General features: G+C 42.3%; 1 protein-coding gene and 1 long non-coding RNA gene across 4 annotated transcripts in view; one reads left to right on the forward strand and one right to left on the reverse strand.

The window, feature by feature from the left end:
* The window catches only part of FAM184B (family with sequence similarity 184 member B), a 320,510-nt gene that overhangs the window by 147,991 nt on the left and 159,162 nt on the right, over nucleotides 1–13,357 (forward strand). For both annotated transcript variants that reach the window (XM_069202207.1, XM_069202213.1), the window contains 3 exons: nucleotides 2,970–3,093; nucleotides 11,835–12,047; nucleotides 12,136–12,289. In XM_069202207.1, the coding sequence (XP_069058308.1) occupies nucleotides 2,970–3,093; nucleotides 11,835–12,047; nucleotides 12,136–12,289 (491 nt within the window). The remainder of the gene's footprint in view (nucleotides 1–2,969; nucleotides 3,094–11,834; nucleotides 12,048–12,135; nucleotides 12,290–13,357) is intronic.
* The window catches only part of LOC138248563 (uncharacterized), a 327,877-nt gene continuing 314,728 nt past the window's right edge, over nucleotides 209–13,357 (reverse strand). For both annotated transcript variants that reach the window (XR_011194601.1, XR_011194602.1), the window contains one exon: nucleotides 209–1,110. This is a non-coding gene — a long non-coding RNA (uncharacterized lncRNA). The remainder of the gene's footprint in view (nucleotides 1,111–13,357) is intronic.

The following is a 13,357-nucleotide window of genomic DNA, read 5'->3' on the forward strand; positions in this document are numbered from 1 at the left end:
TGTAGAAACGGCTTGACTGTCACAGCGGAGCCTGTGCTGCAGCACCACGTAATCCTAGCTATCACTTTATACTAAATAGTGGATTTTGCGCAAGAAGTCAATGGATCGACACGACAAATGAATGAGGGGATGTCATCAATGGGCAATGTGATTGTCAATAGTAAACTATATATTTAGAATTCTGAACCTCAAACAATAACCACACCAGTTTATTAAAAAGAATTATGAATTCATTTCCCAAGATTAACAATGCTAATTTCACGAAAATAACTCTCAAACATAAGTGATAAGCATATAGAACTAATAGAGGCTGGTTAGAACGTCTTCTATATCTGAGTTTAATCAAAACAATCAAGCAAATAATCTCCAATATCATAACACTGATTAATAACACCAGAATTGGTAATAATGGTAATGTATACATTTGTACAAACAATCAAAGAGTGTCAATATAAATCTCGAGAATTTGAAAGTTAATACCTTCACTAACCACAAATTAGCATTAACATGTTGGACTTCATGTAAAAGAATTTAGAAACACAAATTTAGGAAAACATACTAACTCGGGTTATTATAAAAAAACACTATTATTAATATGCAGCATTTAAACTATATGTTGCAGCTGGTACCTTCAAAGCAAACAAGACACTTATAACAATGCAATTTCATATATTACCCATGGAACAACAACATGCAGTCTACTTCAGCAAAGGTTCACTATCAGGTAAGTCTTCGGAAGATCGGGCCTAATGACAGCTAAACCCAAACTGCTATTATGACTCGAGCCTTCAGGAGCTCTTGAACTCACAATCTTATCTCCCTCTCTAGAGTCCAGAATCTAGAATCTTGAATCTCCATGTAGAAAATCCTACCCAGCTTGTTATACTAATCTTCAAAAAGTTTATGATTGATCAGTACATGGGGTGGTTACGATTCAACCAATAGCACCTCTAATTGATAACCTAAATTGTTATGACATCAACGATAACCAGGGCACATTCACAACAGTAACTTTTCCTCTTCCGTCTCGTCTGTGACTCCATTGCTCCATTTCGTGTAAACTTCTTTTCCCAGGAAGAAACTTCTCACATTGTAACATCTACTTCCATCCTCGAGGAAGAAACCACGTATTAGTGACAATTTGAAACAATAGAACATTTAACTTATGCAAGAACTTTATGAAACTTGATCTTGTAAGACATAATGCAGCAACCCACTAGGGGTAGCTGTGTACTCATCTACTAAGCCATTTAACACACTTTTATGTAAGCATTTAACCACAGGAAATAGCCACAACTATAGTTAGAATTTTGCTCAGTCAAAGAACAGAAATGAATTATGGCAACCATTTTCAAAAGTCACCCATTTTTGCATGTTAATTTGTTATACGGTTAATACATTAAAATTATTAATAAAACATATTAGAAAATTCACACTCACATCTGCACAGCCCTCAGAAGCAAGATCTGGCAGAAGTTCATCAGTTTTGCTGCTCTCGAGCACAGTGAAGTCTTTTATCAAAACAGTATTCTCATAAGCTAGAAGTTGTGTACATTATTGGTTGTGGGTGCAAGTGTGGGAAGCAGTATCAAGTTTGTAGATGAGCGGAGTAAAGATGGAATAGGGGTTTGTTTGTTAAGTACATCAAATGGTGACTATCCATCATGACATATTTTATCTAGTAACATGTTATTGTGAGTTTCTTTCTTTTCGATTGCATTAAGTGTGGCCCGGATTCAACTAGGACATGTCCTCTACCCACCACCTGGCTAACTTTTCAACAGGGTGGCAGTGATTTTCCGCTGATTGGGCTGGCCCACGTGGCTGGCTGGGTAGTAAAAAAATCTCTTAGCTATTATTTTCTCATATTCCTCTTGTGCGCAGCAACATGCTCAGTGGAGTCAACTTCCCTCTTCCACACCAGGGCTTATGTTTTGTAATGCAAGGTCTGGCAAACTTAGGCCCGTATTTATACTTTTTTTGCGCCGCATTAGCGTCGTTTTTTGATGCAAAAACGGCGCAAACTTGCAAAATGCCATTGTATTTTGTAGGTTTGCGCCGTTTTGCGTCAAAAAGCGGCGCAAATGCGGCGCTAAAAAAAGTATAAATACGGGCCTTAGTCTTTCCATTCGGTCTCTCCTGCATCATGCATATACCCTTGCGTATGAGTGCAAAACCACTTTTTTTATTCAGTGCTTAGTCTAATTTTGCGTTTTTCTCTGCAATTATATTGACTATAGAATTGCTCTGAAATTGTGAATTTGCGTGAAAATATTCAGCATGCAATTTCCATCTTGGGGATTATTACAGCCAAACAGCGTTCCACAGAACCTACCCTCCCCATTCACCCCCCCGTCCTCATAGACACACACAACGCCCCCTGCTGGTCGCATCTGACTTAGCTGTTTTCTTTCAGCATTAAAGTGATGTTACTATGCAGAGGGAAAATAACTTTGCAATAGTAAGAGAAGACCGGATAAATGTACAAACTTCACAAAGGAAAAAAATCAGAAAATTTTAGAGGGAGAAACAACCTTTCCATGGCTATAGTTAATAGTTCGACTCAGTAGGGTCGATTAATGTATCCTAATCTGTTAAGGTTTATAAATATGAATTGATTTCTAGTTGTTTAATTAAAGATGTATGATTTCTGTTCTACATTTGTGTACAGATTTGAGCCATTCACTTATTGTATACATGTAACCCATGTTTGCATTTATTCTTGAGCATAACATATCATTTACCTAGGCAGGTTAAATGATCTCTCTTCTCCGGTCCTACCAGAGACACCTAGCCAAGGCAGTGTAGACCTGAAGGCTGGGTGAGCAAGATACATCCAGCTCCTTGTGGGGTTCAGGTTCCTACATGTAATTTATGCTTGAAGCTAATAAGTTGAAGACATTTGATGTCTACGAGTCTTCCCTGTGCCGCCTGAGTAATCTGCTTCACAACAGTTATCTTTCTTTAAGAACCGAGTGCAAATGTGCACCGAAAAAAGACGACCAGCAACCCCTATCACCGGAGAAGAAAGACATGGACGTGAAGGCGCTACAGGAGGACTGGAAGAAGCAAAGACACGATTTACAGTCTCAGGTATAGTCATAATAAATGCACTCCCGTTTTATTGACTCGCAGGCCTCCCTTAAGGGTTTTTCTCTCGTTTGTGTTTGTTGGGGGAATAATTGTGGATTCAAAGAATACTTAAACCGATCTGATTATGGGAGTCTTTGATCAACGAAGGCCATCCTACTAAAAGCATCGACAGACAGGCCCATTCCTTTAAGAAATCCAAATTTCAGAATTTGATGTCGGCGAATTAGTTTTCACCTATCTCTTTTATCGCCAGGCAAACTTCTTACTATCTGGTTAATGCTGCATGTACAGCCACTAAGAACAAGGAGCAGAATGCATGAATTCTCTCCAAATATTTTTTTTTCTGAAAGAAACATTAAAAGTACTTCTTACTGAGCATTGATGAAGTCAGAAGACCTGACTTGCTTTAAGTGTAATGTGTTTTTTGTTGTAATGGGAGAATGTTGTTTTGGGATATGTGTGGATGCACAAACAGAAAGCACACATAAAGGGTCCCTTGTGCACACATACAATACGGAGATGGAAATATACACAGAAATAAACAGTTACAGGTTGATTTTGGTTGATTGAGTAGATGGATGGTTGTATACAAGGATGCATAGATGGATGCCTGTGAACGCACATGATGGGTGAGTAGATGGATGAGTGCAATTGCATAGCTTGATGGATTCACCTTAAAGTTTATTTGTGCCCTATCAACGAATGGAAGGATAAGTAGATGACTGTGGGTAAGTGTGAGTGGATAAATAAATGGACACATTACTGTTGATGGATATACAAATGTATAAGAGAGCGTTCAAAGATGCATGGATGTGACTGCACAAAAGATGGAAGTAAGGAGGCTGGGATAATTTGACCCAGGAAGGCCTTCTACAGATGCATTTTACTATACAAGAGGTCACAAGCATACATGCCAACATTCTAGAAGAGAAAAGTGTGAGATTTCTAGAAAGAAATCGGGAAAATGTATTTTCCCTATTGACTTCTATTGGAGCCTGCATCGGGTTACTGTTATGTATGGGATTTGCAAGTCTGATGCTGTAGGATTGGACATTAGATACGCAAATGTATGTTTTTTTCCCTTACCTGCCAGGAGCACAGAGAAAGCGCTATGGCAGGCAAAGAGAGCCTGATGCAAGTGCTGTGCACTGGCCTGCAGGAGCAGGTTACTGGTAGTGCATACTCCCAGTTACAGAAGACCACGGCTGTCAGCTGATGCCCCCAGAGGAATCAGGTTTTTTTGCAGGTACTGGAAGGCTGGAGACTAGTCTAGAAATCGCTACTCCCCCCTCCTGAATCGGGAGGGTTAGCATGTATGCACAAGGTATCTGAAGAAAAAAACATTCACAACAATTTTCCTTTATATAATTATTAGGCGGAGGATTGTTAGCTCGCTGTATAATTTATTTTTAGAAATTTTCATAACTAAATACAATTTGAACAGGAGGCTCAATGAAGCTGCACAAAGCACAGTTGGTTGTCCCAGCAGATAGTCCATAGGCAACAAGATGTAGATGCTGTACAGCCAGTGCTCAGAGTCTCACGTGGCCAGCTCGGGGTGTAACATCCAGAGTCAGAGCAGATTTGGATTTCTTGTTAAAAAATACTCAGTGTTTACAGGCTGGGCTCGTCTCATGGCCTTGCCCACGACAAGGTTAAATTTGCTGATAACTTTGGTGACGTTTGAGGAATCTCCATGACATGTGACAGAAAGTTAGCATGTTAAGCTGATTTGTTGTATCTCAAGTGTTGCGCAGATCTGTCAAATGACACAAATGTTTTTAGAAAATCAAAGTTTTTAACCTCATTTTTAACTCTTCCCTCATACAGATCTGCAATGGGCATAAATAACATGCTAACTGCTCAATTTCTTCGACATTCGTGAATTTTATTATAAATGAACACTTTTGGGCCCCTTTCCCCCTCGATAGATCTGCATGGAAGGTGTTAATCCTAGAGTAAGTTAAACATGCTAAATGTTTGACAGGTTTTGGGCAAATACAAATTCATCAAACGGCACTACAGTTATTACCAATCAATAAACGCCTTTTCAACTGTCAAGACAGTTTAAAATTTCAAGTTCGTTCCATACTATTTTGTAATGCAAATATCTTAATATCTTTTGAATGGTTTTACATCAGACAGTGAAAAGTGAGTAAAGGTTTGATTTGATGCCTAAGTTGATGTGATTTCGTGCAACAGTTTTTTTTCTGTCGCAAAGAACAAAAATTCCCATGAAACCTAAAATGAAAAATTCTTCATTTTTAACGCGATACCCGTTTACCTAGTCCTTCTTGAAGAGATATGATCAAAACATGGGCATGCCAAAAGTAAACTAAAGTTAGCTAAATTTGTGCCACTTTTCATGCAGATCTGTAAATGGTAAAGATATTACCAAATAAAAGCATTTCAACATCCTTAATGAATGCACACAAAACTAGACTGCCAGCACTCTGCTTAATGTAGTATCTGTCTACACATTACATGTAGAATTATAAAACGTGCCAATAGTATTAGCAAATTCATTCTTTTATTTACTGGTAATCTTCATTACTCCAATTAGGTCCTCCTTGTCCTAATCATAACGTTATGAGGGTCGTCCCACCCTCGACAGGTTCCTATCACGCGTAATCCTTTTTTTATGTCTGTGAAATGGACAAAAGCTCCGCTCTCCCCTCCCTCTTCTTTTAAGTTCACCAGCGAGAAAAATGCAGACCTCAACGGAAGGAAAGGAGGGTTGCTATCTGAGACGAGGAGGACCTAATCGGGGCAATGAAGATTACCCAAAAATAAAAGAAGTTGTGACCCCTAATATGGTCCTTGTAGTCCTAGCCATAATGTCATGAGGAAATCACACGCCAGAGCTAAAAGTAGGGTTGCACTGATATATCTTTATTTATTACAGAAAAACACAATACTTCTGAGCAGGGGTCAAAACCCCATGGCCAGAATTACTATGCATAGAATCCTAAACATCCAACCGATAATTCTTTCCAAAAAAATCAAAAGACGATCAGGTAGCTGCCCTACAAATTTCTTTGATGGAAACAGTACCCGCTTCTGCCCAGGAAGTCGAGTCCGACCTAGTGGACCTGCCCTGTACAGAAAAAGGGGTAACCAAATCCAGAGAAGAGTACGCCTGACAGATAGGCTGCCACACCCAGTTGGTCAAGATGGATGTGGTCACCGTACAGATTTTACAAGCCCCTCCCCCCCCCCCCAAAAGGAGACAAAGAAAGACTGGGATTGGCGAAAATCCTCAGTACACAGTAAGTATCACAAAAAACTGTGCCTAACATCAAGTAAAGAAGGGACTCCTCCAGAGCCCCCCTCATCAAAAAAAGGCTAAATCAGTTCTTGCTGCAAATTAAACTTGGAACTGACCTTTGAAAGAAATCTTGAATCAGGGCAAAGGGCCACCCTATCAGGAAAGGTCTTGAGATATGGAAAGAAGATGACCAGAGCTCCAGACTCCCCTAGCTACTGAGCTGAAGTAATTGCCTTAAATAACAATTTTGCAGATAACCAAAGCAAAGGACAGCTATCCAAAGGTTCAAAAGGGGCCAACTGTAACCCATGTTCTGAAGAAATTGAGTACAGAGGAGACTGTTTCAATCTAAAACTTTGAAACAGCTGGGTGACCAAAGGCAACAATTCACCATATCACCAGAATGACCCATAAAAGCTCTAATAGCTGACCACTGAGTGGCCAGCGTATGAGTAGCTAAGGGCCATATGTACGAACACTTTTTCCCATAGACACAGAATGGGGAAAAACCTTTGCTACATCTGACCCTAAATTCTTAAGGAACCCAGCCTGGAGAAAATCAAGAATATGAAGAGAGTCACAACAGACGGAGTCATAACCATGAATTGAAGCCCAGCTCTTAAAGGAACCACAGTTCTTACAATAGGAAGAAATAGCTGAATGCCTGCTGCCACCCCACTAGAACAACGTAGCCTCTCTAAGGACTGCTGTTCAAGAATCAAGCCATTAACTGCAGACTCCGAGCACCCTCGGGAGTAGGGGAATCGGTGGGGGGAAGCGTAAAGCAGACCACTTGGCCAAAGAAAAGGACAAGGCATCCATCAGTCAAGCCCCTGGTTGATCTGATCTGAGCAGAACAATGAAAGCAGTGCATTGGACTGGTTGGAAAACAGATTCAACCGTGGGGAACCCAAGAGCAGACGCATCCGATTGAACAGATCCAGATGGGAGGAGAACGACAAAAACTTTGCAGCTCAGAAGATCTGTTTGGAAGTTGACCTCCCCCTGGATGTACACTGCCGTCAAGGACAATAGATGGGTTTCGACCTATACAAAGATCTGAGAATCAGAATAATTCAATTAAACTGATCTGGTCCCCCCTGCTGATTGAAGTAACAACATGCCACCAGACAATGATTCTAAAGGAGGGACTGAAAAAGTTGGGACCCCCGCCACAACACAGCCAATTCCCTCCAGTTGGAATATTGATAACTGTCTGCCTTGTACCATGGACCTTGGGCCTCCTGCTCCCCAAGTGTCACACCCCATCACCACTGACTGCCATTTGTTGTAAGTGACAGAGAAGCCAATCATAAATTTAGAGGAATAAAGAAAATCCCTTAAGCTGCAGTACAGCCACTTGGTGAAAGTCCGAGGCACCATTGACAGACCCAACGGCAACGCTGAAACTGGAAGTGCCTCCCCTGCACCGGGAACTGTAGAAAATGTTGACTGGGAGGATGGAAATAAAAATAGGCATCCTTCAAGTTGAGCGTCGGCAGGTAATCGTTTTGGTGAATCAGATGAATAATTACTTAAAGAGATATCATCTGGAAAGAGTCCGATTGAACAAACTTGTTCAAGAATTTGCAGTCCAGAGCAGGTTGGAATGAGCTTTCTTCTTTTTTGACCAAAAACAGACTGGAATAGTGTCTGAGACCCTCTTGGCCTAGAAGACCCTTGACCACAGCCATTTTCAGGACTAATGTTTCCACATCAGCCAGGAGAGCAGCCCTTTTTACCAGATTTCCTGATAATGGGGTAACATGGAACATTGGAGGAGGCAGATTAAGTTGAAAAGGAAACTTGTATCCATCCAACACAGTTGACAGCACCCACTGGTCTGATACAAAATGCCTTCATTGCTCAGGAAACAAAGTCGAACGAGCACCCACTGCCATATTTTGCTATCCCACTTGGTGGCTACTGGCAAGAAGGCTGTCCAGTGAGCTGACCGGACTGGTTAAATGGTTGAGATTTTGAACTTCCAAACGCTCCCCCCCTGACCTCAGCCTTGAAAGGGACATTTGACATCCTGCCCCTGTAAAAGACTGCTGATGAAAAAAGATTTTGTTACAGGATTGAGTCTCAAAGGCTGAAGGATCATCTCCTCATTCACTAATGCTGCACCATATATTTAGGGCTGTATTTATAGGCCCCTACCGCCACAGGAGCGTCACTTTCGGTGACGCTCCTGTGGCGCTAAGCACAGTGCCATATTAACAAGGTGGCGTTAAGCCACTTTATGTGCCTTAACGCCACCTTGTAAATACGGCCCCTTCCCACACAGCACTGTGCGTGGTAGGGGCGTGTAGTGGGTGTTGCTGTGGGCCTGCCACAGCAACACCCATTGCATTTTGACGCTGCCTCAGATTTATGAAATTTCATAAACCTGAGGCAGCACCAAAATCTAACGCCACCCCCTGGGGTGACGTTAGCAGGGTGCAACGAGAAAGAATGCTTTTATTCGTCCTCGTATTTTGCTTTTTCTATGTGTGCCGCATTCTGCGGCACGCATAGAAAAATCTAAATGCCAGAAATGATTGTTTATGTGCGGGAAGGTGTCCCTTTCTATATATAAACAATCATTTGAAAATGACGCTTTGGCACTTCTGTGTGTGCTTCATTGTGCAGAACACACAGAAGTGCCAAAGCGCCATTAGTGAGGGACACCTTCCTGCACATAAACAATCACACTCCTCAACGCAGACACCCTTGCATGATTGTGCAAGGATGCCTTCATTAGCGTTGGCAGCTAAATTTAGCACCAGTGCAGCGGGAAACGCAGGGGTGTGCCGTATTCCCTTAAATACGGCGCATCACTGTTTCAAAAAGTGACGCAGCACAGCACTGCCAATTTTGGCGCAGCACCGTGCTGCGCCACTTTTCTTGAAATCTGGCCCTTCGTTCCCCGCCAAAGAGCTTGGTACCCAGGAAAGGAAAATTATGACCCACTCCTTTCTGACTAGCCTCCAATTGCCAAGGCTTGAGCCAGACAGCCCGACGGCCTTCCACTGCGGCCCAAGCAGGGGAAGCTTAATCCCATAAATTAACTAAGGTGGCATCAGACAAAAAATGCAACAGGACCTCTATCTGAGCTGGAATTAATGTTGGATCCTCGTTAGCCTGGATGACATCATACAGTTTCTCGAAATCCTTCAGCAGAAACTGCGAGGCGTAAGCAGCATAAGTACTGGCCCAGAGTCCAAAGTTCTCTGCAGTATAAGAAAGCTTTAAGGCACTTTCCACCTTCTGCTCCACTGGGGCCTTGTCTTCCAGAGACAAGGAGGAACCAGACACCATGAAGGAAAGGATGGAACTTACGTTACAGATGGAAGGAAACACCTCCTCGAAACTCTCCAGGGTATTCAGTTTATTAAAAAAACAGGGAACATTCTATTTATACACCTCTTTCCATTCCTGTAAGATAATATTCTTTATGACTTCGTGGGGTGGCGCCCCTCCCCAAGCCGATCTTGGCCCCAGGGATGCCATCTCCCGGGGCCAGAGCCGGTCCATGTGACCAGGGTGACAGCCTCCGCTGTCCAAGATGGCTCCCCACTTCCTGTGGGAGCCGGCATTGCTGTCAAGGAGAGGGAGCTGATAAAGCAGCTCCTTCTCTTTGAAAGCAATGTTTCCTCTGGTTCCCTGCCTGGATCTCTGAGGGCAGAGAAACAGTGGAAACCTCCGCTCGTATGAAGTGAGAGCTGTTTGACAGCTCCCACTTCATCAGAGCAGAGTGTTTGCTGTGGCTTTGCTGTGGCTTGGCGGCAGCTGTCAAAGCAAACAGTTGTGCCCTAGGGGTGGGTGTAGGAGCCAGCCCTGGGAAGTGGCGGTCCCAAAGGCCATCAGTGGCTCTAACAAATATAGCCCTGTGGAGGTGGTGGTCCTCAGGGAAGCAGGAGTCTGAAACGGCCCCCTTTCTATTTTTTATTATTTGCCCTGGGCCTCCCTTGCACACAATTTCCTGAATGCCCCGGGAAGGTGGCCGTCCCTGGGGCTGCGGGGAGGGGTGCATGGCCTGGGACAGTGGTGGTTTGCAGGGCTAAAATCAATGCCCACTGTGCTTGGCCCACTTAATACTTAGGTATTAAGAAGCAGGAGACCGTGCTTCCCCGTCATAAATTTGCAGCAACATTTTTTTTTAAAAGTGCTTTTTAGCCCTGGGGGAACCCCATCACAGAACCAAGGGGTCAGGGTGTCACTACCGTGGCCACTTTTCTTTTTACCTTTTTTTCTGGGACTCGGCTGGAGCCGCGTCCCAGCATGGCTGCCAACACTTCCTTGTTGAAGTGTTGGCAGCCAATCAGATCTCACCACGAGATCGGACGGGGTCGCAAATCCTTCGCCCCCCTATATATAAATTTGGATTTTCTTTACTTCCTCTAAAACTACTGAATGGATTCATGCCTAAAAGGGCTCTTTCTGGACCAAGAGCTACCTTTATGCCAACTTTGGTGTAATTCCGTCCAGTGGTTTGGGTGCTATCGCTGTTCAAAATCCTTATGGAAAAATTAATGGGGAACCGTGTTTTGGGACCCCCCCACCCCCCTTTTTCTCGGCCGCTGCTTGACGGATCACACCAAAACTTTCCAGACACCAGCTGAAGTGACCAGTGTTTTTTTTAAAAAAAAATTTATTTTGTGAAGATTCATCAAATTACGTCATTAGCAAAACTAAAAACACTTTTTCTATGGAAACTAGGTACTAACTATTACTACACTAGGTAATATATATATATATATATATAGATAGATAGAGAGATAGATAGAGAGATAGATAGATAGATAGATTATATCACCTTACTGAAATGCCCGCCAGAGTGAGCAGAGCAAAGACAGCTATATTTATGTTCTGCAGGCCCCTGTGCCTATATCACCTATATCAGAGACATCAGCAAGGTGACTACCAGCTCACCCACATTTTACATTCCATACAATTTTCTTAAAGCGATACTCATTTTACCCAAGTGGTCTTAAAAATGCATTTGGTTAAGTTTCTACCTGTTTTCGTCCTCCATTCTCTCTTTCCACTTTTTTTCTCAAAATCTTTCTGCAGGCTGGGCATAGGAGAGAGCCAGTACATAGAGTAGGATTAAGTTACCATACAAGTATTGCACACCCAGAAACAAGTATCTTTCAAAATGAGAAGCATTCGGCCTTACTGAACTTCTTAGCAAGCTGTTTACCGCCTGGGTTTCCTTAAGGCTTGTCAAATGTCTCAGTTAATGTCTCATGTTTAAGTATTTGGATGTGGAGATGTAGTAATTTAGCCTGATGGTGTATGATATTACTGGCTCTTCACATGTTCAGATATTGATCTTATTGTGTAGGAGGAGAGAAGGTGGAAACATATTAAAGAGGCAGTGGTTTGTCTTGTTTAGCACAACGCCATGTGTTATAGTTACATTTAGGCAGTGTTAATTTTTTTTGCAATGAATACTTATGAGTTTAAATTCCATTATTATTTGTAGATTGCTCAATTGAAGCAGACTTTAGAACAGCAAGGCAGTAGGTCCAAAGAAGCTCTGAAGGAATTAACAGTACAGACCAGCAAGGAAAAAGAAAAGCTCTTCCAGGACCTCCAAGGCTGCATCAAGCAAAGTCAAACTGTGAAAGCTCAGCTAGAAGCCACTCATCAGCGAGCCCTGAAGAATCTGGAAAAAAGCAAGAGACAGGAAATAAAGGTACATGAGTCCAGGCGTACCCCTAGGCTTACTTTCTAATGCAGAAAAATATCAGCTTCACTTTTCCTATAATTGCTCATCATTGCAGGAGATAGAAGAACGGGCCAAGAAAGAGCGCGCTGAATGCTTGAGACTCCAGAGCCAGTCTCACAGGCTCGAAATGAAGGCATTGGAAGAGAAGGCGAACATAGAACTACAGGCTGAACGGGATTGTGTACTAAAGCAGCAAACAGCACTTTTAGGTATGGGTTTTTGTCTTTAATAGGACTTTGAATTCTCTTTGTGGTTCTCAGGGCATCATCTTTCATTTTCCAATAATAGAGGGCACGAGGAAAACAATAAACTGAGCTTCAAGTACTCATCCACGTCACTGGTAAATTAATGATCTGGATTACTGTCTAGGTCATCACTAAAGTAATGGGTGGCTAAAATGTGTACCATAGGAGATTTTTCAGTGTGCCTCAGAATAAAACACCATACAACATGATGTTCATTTGGCAGCATCTGACAAGGCTCCTTATTAAGTTTGCTGTGCTCAGCTCTTGAAATCCTGGTTAGATGGTTCTTTATCTTTGCTGTACAGCAATAAACATCCAGTAGTTTTTTCAGTTCAATATGCCGTTTTTTGTATAAAAACTCAACAAAACTTATTTGGAACCACACAGTGGCCCAGATTTACTAAATAGGCACGCAGGCACAGATATGGCTCTCTCTTCCCCTCTCCCTAGTGCTGGCGGTGATATTAGCTGCCATGCGCCACACACACACCTTTGCACCATAGTGCATAGCATAGGTTTTGTACTGGAAGGGTACTCTTCCAGTTTAAAATACAATGCCTAGGGACATCTTAAAACTTTTCCTACATTGTAAATGTGCTGCACAGTGCAGCTTGCACTCAAAGTCGGAAAAGAAAGAAGAAATGAAAACATTTCACCTTTTAATGCCTGCTTACAAATGGTGTTAACTTTTGGTGTAAAACCATATCTAATATTGTTTTTAGATAGGGTTTTTCATCCAAAGGAATGGGTGGTTGCATGGGAACGCCCTTGTACCACCCATGTATTGCCAGGTGGCGCTAAGTAACGCAAAGCAGTTCTTCATGCAGGTTTGCGTTACTTATAGGGTACTTTCCAGTGCAAAACAAGTTTTGCACTGGAAAGTAAATTAGGAAAAAATCATTTTGTGCTGATTAACGTCACTTTTGTGATGCTAACCCAGTGCAAAATGTTTTCAAATCTCCCCTATAGTCTTCAGCAGCCAAGTTCCCAATGGCAAAAGACCCATCCTTGTCCGAACTGTACGGATTCCAG

This window comes from Pleurodeles waltl, chromosome 1_2 (genome assembly GCF_031143425.1).
Source record: "Pleurodeles waltl isolate 20211129_DDA chromosome 1_2, aPleWal1.hap1.20221129, whole genome shotgun sequence".
In the NCBI taxonomy this organism is placed as follows: domain Eukaryota; kingdom Metazoa; phylum Chordata; class Amphibia; order Caudata; family Salamandridae; genus Pleurodeles; species Pleurodeles waltl.